General features: G+C 40.4%; 1 protein-coding gene across 2 annotated transcripts in view; it reads left to right on the top strand.

The window, feature by feature from the left end:
* The first annotated feature begins 1,876 nt into the window (after nt 1-1,876).
* The window catches only part of LOC307018280 (protein kinase C beta type), a 31,574-nt gene continuing 21,752 nt past the window's right edge, over nt 1,877-11,698 (top strand). The window contains exons 1-2 of one of the 2 annotated variants that reach the window (XM_079648441.1): nt 1,877-2,760; nt 3,347-3,378. In XM_079648441.1, coding sequence (XP_079504567.1) covers nt 2,597-2,760; nt 3,347-3,378 — 196 coding nt within the window. In that variant the 5' untranslated portion in view covers nt 1,877-2,596. The remainder of the gene's footprint in view (nt 2,761-3,346; nt 3,379-11,698) is intronic. The other variant, XM_079648442.1, reaches the window with a different exon arrangement.

The raw sequence follows: 11,698 nt of genomic DNA, 5'->3' as shown, positions 1-11,698 counted from the left end.
AACTATATGATTTTGGTCTGAGAGTAATTCACAAAAAATAGTTCATAAGTCTGAGAGAAGTTTATAGTATCTTACATAATATTTCTAAAAGCACATTTTAAAAAGGCAGAAAAGTTATTATTGCATTTACTGGCACACTACAGTCACATGGCAACAAATCCACTTGAGGAAGGTCATTCATGAAAACATGATCTTAACCCCTCCTCTTCTCTTAGTTTAGTAAGGATCTCTTAGTCCTGAGAGTGGTACAATAAGATGATAAGATTTTTGAATACAAATATTTTTGAATAAAAAGGTTCACACTGACTCAGCCTTGTTTTTAAACTTGAGAAGTCAATTAAATATAAATAGCTCAACATCGGTAATGATACATTTGATGGTTTGGTCAGCAAAGAGCATTCAAGCCCACCTGAGTCTTTCTTTCTGTTCATTATCTTCAGTAACTCTGTCATTTGTTAAGTTTATATTGCATTTTATTTCAAACTGTTCAAAAATGTTTATACTTTTCAATAAATCAGTTATCAGTAAAATATCCCAAAGAAAAATTTGTAAAATATCAGATCAGAAAACTGTCAAATTATTAAAAAAAAATACATTGGCGAGAATATCCCAGAAATATCTGTAAAATGTCTGTGAAGATTAAGATAGAAACGTAATACATTAGCCTATATTTTAATATATTTAACACAAATCTGTTGTACATTTTGTATAATGATCACCTGACCTCAGAACAAATGTTTTCAAAAGATTTGAAACATACAAGCAGATTTATGAATCAAAAAATTGGTCAGAAATTCAGTTTATATAAAATAAGGTTTATAGTAGTCTGATAGTCAGTGATAAATGTTTTTATAGTCACAGCATTGATTGAAGGAGTAAAAGTGGGTCTGATCTACCAACTAAAACGTTTGCATATGATTTTTATATGCATATAATGTTACCATTATATGTGTAATGTCAATTCATTTCATTAAAATGCACATGTGCAGTTAAACACTATGAATGCTGGAATGCTTGGTGTTGTGGGCAGGTGAGAGATGAACACCTTTTTCGTACATTAAACCTGCAACATAACAGGTTCAGATCATTCACACACAACCTCCTACGTACACATCACCTGGATCGGCAGAGCTTTTAATAAAACAAAGCGATAGTCTAGAAGTGGGATTGTATGAGGCACATATCTAGTGTATTAGCAACAGCAGATGGCAGTTGTCATTCATGCCCATTGTTCGGAGAAACAGACCAGAGTTATGGCATGGCAATACTGCTTTTGGTGGGGGCGGCACCAAATTATATTTAAACCACTTAAAAGAAACGTTATCGGTATACATGTACACTTTACTGATATCCTTATATACTTTCTTCAAAGCCACCAGTTTATGGAAAAAAACTGTAATTTGACCTCGCAGAACAGAAAAGTTGCTTGTCTATAGGTGCCTTGATGATTTGGTTAGTCTCATTTCTGAAGGATAAACATGAAACCGCAGTCAAGCAGCACTATCTTAGTTTAACAAGACTGCAAGAAAGAAGGCTATTTGTTTTTATTGGCTAACATGCGTGAATCATTTGTATAACATAACTCACTCCCTATATTTTGATCCTGACAACACAGGTCCACAAAAAGATAATAATTAAGAACTTGCATCCTTAAACAATTTGCATTAGTTCAATCACCAAATGAACCTGGGGCTTTGGTGGCCCCTGAGTCTGGGGCCCCAAACCAGAGCCATTTCAGGTTGATCCAGCCCTGTGGGTGTGTGCGTGTCCCCTAAAATCATACTCCACTGAAAGTATGCAGCAGTTGTGGTTTGACTTGGTTAACAACAATTGCTTTAATAGTTTGTAAGAAAAACATCTGCTCACTCATCATGTGACAATCCTAACAAAAATATTCCCCCTGAGTTTGACCACATAACAAACATCCACAACATTCCAATCTGGAGAGCCCACAGAGAGCTGCAGTCTGCAATATGTTCTTACTTCACATTGACTGAGGTTGATTTCCTGGAGATTCACACTTTCTTTGATTTTTAATGACACGTTATTGTTGGTAAGTGTTTCATGTTTTGCTGTTGTGCCACATGTATCGTGTTCTTATTTTTCTATTCATTTTGTTGTGTAACACCTTGTGGAACATTCTTTGGCAAAACAAGGTTTCTGATATATTAAAGCTCATTCGAATTTCAGAAAGAGAGAGAGAGAGTGATGAGAGAGGGGAAGAGAGAGAGACAGAGAGGGGGGAGTGAGAGAGAGAAAGAGAGAGATAGAGAGAGAAAGAAAGAGAAAGAGAGAGAGAGAGAGAGGGAGAGTTGGTTGTGAGCAAAAAAACACACTGGTGAGAACCATATACTGGTTAGAACAGGGAAGCAGGAGCGTGGCACGGGGACCCGCCGGAAGAAGCAGCAGCAGCAGCAGCTATAGCGCGCACTGGACGCACACCGACCATCCACCGACATCACGAGCGACACGGAGGCGCACAGCGGGGCGGAGAGGAGGAGGAGGAACCTGCACGGCGACTCGTTCGTCTCTCCCTCTCTCTCGCCGCTCCCCTCACCCTTCGTTCCTCTCGGACCGTCGCCGCTTCCTCGTTAAGATGGCTGACCCCGGCAGCGACGGAGAGGTACCGGAGAGCGCGCGCGGCTTCGCCCGGCAGGGAGCCCTCCGCCAGAAGAATGTGCACGAGGTGAAGAACCACAAGTTCATCGCGCGCTTCTTCAAGCAGCCCACCTTCTGCAGCCACTGCACGGACTTCATCTGGTGAGTGTGAGAGAGGTGGTAGAGGACACAGGTGATTCACTTGCTGCTGCTGTGGCTCTGCTCGGCCTCCTTCCACACTGACAATGTTCAGACACCGCAGTGTTTCATTCATTGTCATTGTCACAAACACTGCGATGCGCCATTCCCCCAGTTTTCCACAATGCGACAGGGGGGATGTGTTGTCGGCAGCCGCAGAGCAGTCACTGCTGCTCGGCGGCGTTTACCGCATCGACCCATCTCTGAAACTGGAGGTCTGGTGGAGGAATGCAGCTGGAGACACACAGACACAGGGCCCCACTGTTGCAGCTGTGTGTGTGTGTGTGTGTGTGTGTGTGTGTGTGTGTTAATGTGTCTGTGTTGGTGTGTGTGTGTGTGTGTGTGTGTGTTAATGTGTCTGTGTTGGTGTGTGTGTGTGTGTGTGTTAATGTGTCTGTGTTGGTGTGTGTGTGTGTGTGTGTGTTAATGTGTCTGTGTTGATGTGTGTGTCCATGTGTGATTCGATATCTGCATGTGTGTGTGCATACGTCATTGTCTGTGCATCTCTTGTGCATTCCCCGAATTTCACATCCCTGTCTTCTGTCCACAGGGGCTTTGGGAAGCAGGGATTCCAGTGCCAAGGTAAGAGCAGTGGCTCATTCACAAATCCCTCTGCTGCATATGGCTGTGGGTGTGTGGACGGATGTTCCCTGTCTGAAGGAGTGTTGCTGTGTGTGTGTGTGTGTGTGTGTGTGTGTGTGTGTGTGTGTGTGTGTGTGTGTGTGTGTGTGTGTGTGTGTGTGTGTGTGTGTGTGTGTGTGTGTGTGTGTGTGTGTGTGTGTGTGTGTGTGTGTGTGTGTGTGTGTGTGTGTGTGTGTGTGTGTGTGTGTGTGTGTGTGTGTGTGTGTGTGTTGTTGTGTTCAGGGCTTCAGGTCTGCACACTGTTTAGAATGACCTGTTGTGCTTTTTTGTTGACGGCATGCTGTGTTGGCAGGCAGGTGTCAAACTCAAAGCAGGTGCTTGCCAACAGTGAGACAGTCAGTGTGAGATGTAAGAGTAGAAGAGTCGGCGGAGTACTGAAAGCTGAGATGTCTGATGTTGGCCGAGGAGAAATGGGAGGAAGATAGACCAGGAAGTTACTTTTCTCAAGCTTTTTACATCGAGCCTGATATCTGATTGAAATTGTAAGATGGTGGGATTGTGTGTGGGTGGGATGTGATGTGTTTGAGTGTGTGTGGGTGGGCAGCTGGTTGTTGTAAAGAGTGGGAGTATAGACACGGACCTCTACACAAAATGGATTCATAAACAGCCCCCTTGCAGCAACATAGTGACCCCCCCTCAACCACATGCATGTTGCAGTAATGCAGTAAATGTTGGTATCACTTCCTCTTCTTCACTCATCCATCTCAGACACCCACCCCAACTCATCTGGCTGCAGTCATCTGACCCACCATGTGAGGTTAGGAACAGAATTACCACAGTTTCCACATTTTGCTCTTTGTTAAGAAATACTCCACCAACTAAATGATCAATTATATATAATTTCTTTACCCGTGTAAGTTGAATTCTTTAAGAATACTGTTTTAGTTGCATGCCTCCATGGTAAATGGAGAGTCAGAAAATCAGAGAAAGGCCTTTTAGGAAATAGGTGCTGCGATTACAACAACAAAGCTATATCCAACTATCTTTATACAAACAGTCTCACAACAACTGCAGTGCTATCCAAGTCTCATTTATGTATTACTTCTCTCCAAACACATGCTTTTTGCTCAAAAGGTACTATTTATAACACTCCTACATGAGAAGTCTCATGTTTGCGCAGGTGTTGGATCTCTGAGTTTTTAGGATTGTAGGGTTTGTTTTTTTTGTTTGGGAAGAACATGCATGGACAAGACTTGGATTATACTGCAGGAGTTGTTTGAGAGTTTGTACATGGATGTTAGGATCTAGTTTTACCTTTAAACTGTTACTGTTTTTAGTCCTCATACAGCAATGCAAAGTCATTGATATTATAACGGTCATTTTGTTTGTGAAGTATTCCTTTAAGAAGAAAACGACCAAAAGTTTCAACATTTTGCTCTTCGGACATCATTGACTGGGAAGAGTTGTGTAATTTAAAAGCAATACAAAGTCCCCTATTCTCACGGGGCTACAGGCTTGTCAGTAACTCTGGTGGTTTCACAGGAAATGCATTGGGGTTAGAAAAAATGATAATTTGATGTGCTTGAGTGAGTGCACACACAGCCTCTGAGTCTGTAGTGAACTAGTGTGTGGTAAATGAACCTGAGCAGATAACACACTTTAGAGAGCACAGACCAATCTGAGCCCTGCACAGGTAGAGCTGCTGTCGGCTCGGGTTTCGTAGTGAGTTTCCAACAGTCAAGTGATAACTCTTAAATTCATCGACGACATCTTAAGCAACAACGGTTGTTTGTGAGTCAGTGATCATTGATCACATTGCAAATATAGAAAGGAGCTAATCAGGGATTGAATGATTCAATCAATCAAAAAGGTCAACTCAGAAACAACTGACTTTTCAGAACTTTCAAAAACTTCTTATGTATAGAATTTGATTTCTGTCATTAGGATGAATTTGAGAATAATTAATAAAAGTTTGGTTACATTTGTTAGACCTTGGTCATACTGCAGGATGGAAGCAGTCTACTGCGGTCTTGTATTCGGATAGCAGCAAAACAAAATCAGGTTTTACATATACTCCAAACATGCCCGCTAGAAAACCTAATGTTGGCAACTTCCTGACGGCAAGAAAAAGAGCTCCATTGTTTGTTGTATTTGACTAAATATCATCAGTAAGTCAAAAAAAATAACGGAGTGTGTGCAAAGGCTTAACAATAATAGGACCATTGATGACGTGTACACAATGCCTCCAGTTTACTTCCAGTGCATGAACAGTTCATGTAAATGGACCATGCAGCAACCTCTGAAAAAAAATTGAGGCCCAACTATTTCATTATAATGTGTTAATTATAACACTGATAAAACTATTTGTTTTATTAGCAGATTAATTGAAAACACAAAGTTGCTATTTGGCTATCTTAGTTCAATTGAAATGGTTGAATTGTGAGTTTGTTTACACATTTTGTATCACATTTCATTTGAATGGCTACTGCAGTGTCTATCTCAAAGTGTTGTTTGAACTTTTTTTTCTTCTCACAATTATATAATTTTTTTGGACCTTTCCTAAGAAAATAGTTGGAAATAAGTCAATGGGAGAATGGTGAGAAAACAGGTTAAAAGCTTGCTTGTTGTAAATTAGTCATCACTGGTTTCATTGAAGCTACAAGAAGTAAAAAGATAATGTACCAGATTTGAGGATTTTGTGAATGGGTCTTTTTATGTTCAGTGTTATTATTAAAGACAACTCTAAATCTGAATGATAGATAAAGCTATAGTTAAATATAATCATTAGTTGCAGCCCTACTTTACATATTAACCCTTAAATGCTGTTGAGGCAGCATTTAAATAAAAGACTTTGACCCCACTGGGGCGACGAATAGAAAACAGTGTTATTGGGTTTTCTTTTTTATTTAATTTTTCCTAATTGATTCAGGTAAAGACATAAGTGAAGTATAAATAATAATGATTATGTTGGTAAAACAGTGTTACTTCAAGGTCCATTGGAAGCTGATCTGGAGCTTTAAATGATCCCAACTGCTGTTTGTCCTGAATGCTTTACACTTTTATAGTCAATGGCGAGGTTTGTTTGAACATGTTTGCAGAAAGACTTGGTTTGGTGACTTTCAGGTCAGAACACGATTAAACTGGGTAGATGTTGTCTGCATAGGCGTTGTTTGAACAGCATTTGATAACTGTATTTCAACTTGTTAAGACTTACTTCACAGTTCAATCGGTTAAGAGTCGTTTTTAACTTAACAAATCTCCACTTTTCAACACACCTGAATATCCCTCGATATGCAGTTTGTTGATTTTCTTTATCCTTATTTTACCTAGGGAGGGAGAAAAATGTGATAGTTGTGTGAACAGCGGTGTCTAAAAGAGAGCTAGAGTAACAGGAAGGGTGTAAATACACTTCAGCATGAATGGAGGTGCAATACTCTCAAACTCTCGAGTACAAATCATCAGCTCACACATCTCGGTCAGGAGGAATTTCAGACATGTGGTTTAGACTTGTGCTGACGCGGAAGGAAGATTGTGTGAGATTTGTATGTGTCTATGTGACAAAGGTATCTTCTGTTGAATTGTGGGTGTGTTTTTGAATACCTGTTCTGCAGGTAAAGATATTTTTTCTTCTCCTGCTTTCAGCTCTTCTTATTATTGGTGTTCATTTGTGTGTAATGTGTTCACACCTGTGTGCGCTGACAGCAAAAAGAGGAAGTTGATTCAGATGTGGGATCATTACAGTTTTGACGTCAGGTTATCAGATTCATTTTTGTCATAGTTATCATAACAGATGAGTTGAGAATCTGTGCTGAACAAAATGATATAACCAAGGAACCAGCTTTTAGTGGTGTGTTGTTTGTCTACATTTCTTCAAAGGACAATGTTTCACAACATACATTTAACCAGCATAGTTGGAAAACCTCACACGTCACAGGGCTGAGGATGTCACTAGCTTTTTATTAGCAACCTCCCACTTTAAATGTTCTTTTAGTCTTTATTATTTACCTAACTTTATATTGTTTTATTTCTTTCATAGGTCTTAATCTTTTTATTTCTGTACCTATATGTTCACTTTGTTTTATGGGGTTTTATATTTTATATTGTTGCACCGACTCAGTTGTCTTGTGTCTAATCTGTCAGAGAGAAACCATTAATTATTTTATTTTAATTATCATACATTTTACCTTGTTGTGTCTATTAACCTGATCAAATGTTATATTTTTCTGCATGTACCTTTTTTAAATGTCTTAACAAGTAATCTGACGGGAATTCTTTGTTTGTTTTTAACTTGTGATGTGTCCTTTTGTAAAGCACTTTGAGCAGCACGTGTTGTATGAAAAGTGCTATATAAATAAAGCTTTATTATTATTACTATACCACTAATTAGGCATTAAACCAATACTAGTGTAGTTCAAGGAAATAACTATCTGTTCTTAATATGATAATAAATGATCTTGCTGACTGGAACCACAATGAAGATGATGCTGAGAAAAAAAATCAGAGGATCCCCAAACTCAGAAGTATTAATCCTATGGAGACTATGACTTTCTTAACCACATGTCATGGTTTTCCATCCTATAATTGTTGAGATATTTCCGAACGGACCAAAGACATTTCAGAAAACAGATCGACAGGACAGTCAAGAGATTTGTAAAATAGGGTCAGGGGAATAACGCAAAACCATTGTGTTTTTTATCAGCCAGTATGTTCTGTTGTGTTGCAGGGTGTCACTTCTGACTTGTGTTGTGACTCCACCATGAGTTGACTAAAGCAAAACATGTCTATGTCTCATGGAGGAAGCTAGTGATTTTCTCTGATTTTTGTCACTTCTCCCTCCACTGGCCTCTAGTCATTGGCAGCTGAGGAAATATATATCTCAACAGAAATAAGAATCAAGCGAAAGATCAAATGTGCATATATTTAATGAGTTTCTGTCAGAGTTTCTGTTGCCTCTGGTCCTACAACTATAAGGTCTCAAAAACAGGAATAAGCCCAAAATGTTTAAACAAATACTGCTTGTTTTCCAATCTTGAACTGTCCTTGTTATTGATTGGATCAAATCAAATCAAGTTTTATTTATATAACACATTTTTAAAACGATTTTTGGAAGAGCCAAAGTGCTGTACATACAATAAAACACTTTACAATAAAAACACTTTACAACAAATACAACAGCAAAAATAAAAAATCACACACAGGGAAATGTCAGGAGTCGTGCTCCGCTCTGACTAGAAGGCCAGAGAGAAGAAGTGAGTTTTAAGTGTAGATTTAAAAACCCCTAGGGTCTGGGCCGACCTCACATGGAGGGGCAGAGTGTCCCAGAGCCTGGGGCCAGCTACTGCGAAGGCTCGGTGCCCTCGGGTTTTGAGCCATCAAGGCTGTGGTTGAATTTTAATCCTGATTATTGACTGATCAGGGGTTGAAGGGTTAGGGCCAGCCAGTCTAAAGATATTGATTACAAGATGTGTCTGAGAAAACAAACACATATTTCAGAGTACGCCTGTCCACACCACAGAGCCTACTTGTCAGTATCAATGTATTCACAAGGAATTGTTATAGTCGACAGATCTTTGCAGCGTCAGTGCTCTGAAAATGGCAGATGTCAGGATGGCTGATACTATGTGATGAAAACTACACAGAATGTGGCGAGATGAACATGAAATGAACAAATCACAGCAAATTACAACAGAATGATGATCGACATGAACCAGTTTTTGAGGCTCAGTACGTAAATTAGGGATAGAGGGGTTATCAGAAGACTGATATTTATCTATTTCTCTCCTATTTGCTTGATGTTCCTAACAAACAGTCATAAAGTATCACATATAAAAGGATACAGTACAACACAGAAAGCTTGAACAATTGTAATTATAATTTACTAATGATCTTTCTGAAATTTTTAAGTTGTTTGAGCTGTACCATAAACAGGCAGATATTCAATAGAAGTGATTCACTTGATGTAACTGTCAAAATTACAAGTGCTCTGCATGTTTTATACCATAGAGTTAGCAAGTGCTTCCCATTAATACTGAATACTGTTCAGATTTTTTTTTGGCAAGCTTTAAAAGCCAGAATATGCTTGAAGGGATGCACAATGTGACTGTAGAGCCAAGTGAAGGTCTGTGCTCTACTAACTCGGAGCCTCCGGTACAGACAGTGCATAGCTGTTTGGAATAACCTTTTATTTTTTGAAATATGCATAACAATGACAGCTTTGTTTTTTCATTTGTTCATGGAGGTATTTTATTATTCTCACTCAACTGTGCTGTACAGGTAGTCCTCAAAAGCATGATTTAAAAACACACTTTTGGTCAAACAAAAAGGGCATATTTTTCTTTGGCTGCATCGCAAAGCCTGGGGTCAAAGGCTGGGTTACTTCACAGATTGTGGGCGAGGGTCCATTCACACAGTCGGCAGAACAGAAACATAAGAAAAACCTCCAATTTGGAAGAATTAACACATTGTACAAGATTGTTACCCAAACTTAACATTGTTGTTATATAATTTAATATATGTTTTAATACTAACAATATAAAGAATAAACTGGGGACACAATGCGAGAACAGATTATCACCTGAATCTGCAGCGACCCTCTGCCACACTGATTGGTTCACGCTCACTGCTCTTAGAGTTTTCGGCATTCCGCTGTTTCAGGGGAAAAGCTCCAAAAACCCACCGTACACTAGGGTTGGGCTGAAAGATAATAATTTCTTAACCAACTAACGTCAAACGAAACAACCTGCATTTGCTGATATACTCGCGCAGGTGTCTGTTAGTGTGTGTGTAGTAACTTTACGTGTGTGTGTGTGTGTGTGTGTGTTTGGTGCGATGCCCTTTCCCACTAAGAAGTGAATGTCCAACTAGTGAACATAATTGACTGTTATCAGCAAAAGATCCAAGTATTTCACTCGCAGCCAACAAAAGGTAAATATTGTGGCCATTTGTTAAGAGGTTAAACCAAATGCAAACAAACCTTTTATAATGGCGCTTAAATTAGCTGAGTCCAGGGGCGGACTGACCATTGGGAATACCGGGAGTTTCCCCGGTGGGCCGGTGCTGTGTGTGGGCCGGAGGGCCAAAAAAAAGAAAGAAATTAAAAATCTTTTTTTTTTTGCCTAAATCCTACCGGCCCACATTTGTAAGTGTTCCGGCCCAGCCCAGCCCAGCCGGGCCCAGTGGGGTGTGGCCCACTGGGCTGGACTGGGCTGGGCCGTTTTGATAGGCTACCTTTGTTCTATCTATCAGTTTCAATTTCACACATCAGGCCCGTAGCAGCTGTCACTGCGCAGTGAACGATCAGGAGTGAGTGACTGAGAGACCTAGCTGGCAGTTGCTTACAGATGGATAAGCAAGTTCCAAAGCGTAAAGGCGCTTTTGTATAGTTTGTATATACAGTATTGTAGCGAGCCCTGGGTTCAGAGGGAGGGGCTTGCATAGGGGAGGGGGTTGACAGGGAAACGGGGTTCAGAGGGAGTGGCTGTACGGCTCTACCCGTAGGATAGAAAAGGGGGAAGTGACGTCTGACTCAGAGGTAGCGCGGCTGTGGAGAAGAACGTGTTGCCCACATTCTGTTACTGAGTTTAGGCTAGTTAGCTAGCAGGTTTATTGTTTTGGGTGCAGTCACTTTTGCCTCCACTTGCTGTTCAAATAAATGTTGAAAGAAAAAGTAAATCTGTTTACAGTTCTGTTTTATATGGGTGTTGAAGAAGAAGAATTGGGAGGGATGAAACCCTCTTTAATGGTCACACATGCAGAGCACACAGCACACACAGTGAAATGTGTTCTCTAATTTTAACCCATCCTAGTACCAGGAGTCTAGTACTAGGAGCAGTGCGCAGCTATTGTACAGCGCCCGGGGAGCAATGGGAGTGAGGGGGGAAAGGGGATGTCTTTCTCAAGGGCACCACGGCAGGGCAGGAGGTGAACTGGGACCTCTCCAAGTAGAAGTCCACACTCCAAATGTAGGTTTGGTCGGGGACTTGAACCGGCGACCCTACGGCTCACAATCCAAGCCTCTACTGACTGCCATAGATTTAGTCCCTAATTTTGCTCTAAAAGTGCACCAGATTTATGCATTTAACTTCAACATTTTAAAAAAAATCTTCCCGGGGGAGCCTTGCCCCCGGACCCCCCAGGTGAGGTCCACCACCTGCCCACACCCCCTGTTAAATGGTCTCACCCACATTGAGGATGCTTCCTACGCCCATGTTTTATTCCATGTGTCAAGTCAGGCAAATTGGGTCAAAATGTTATTGCATCAATGATCTGTTAACATTAAAATCACTAAATATATGCTGTAACTATTTTGCTCTAGGCAACT

The sequence above is a fragment of the Notothenia rossii genome (genome assembly GCF_949606895.1).
Source record: "Notothenia rossii genome assembly, chromosome: 1".
Lineage (NCBI taxonomy): Eukaryota > Metazoa > Chordata > Actinopteri > Perciformes > Nototheniidae > Notothenia > Notothenia rossii.
The sequence above is the reverse complement of the archived record's forward strand: the minus strand, read 5'-3'. Positions and strand labels throughout refer to the sequence as shown.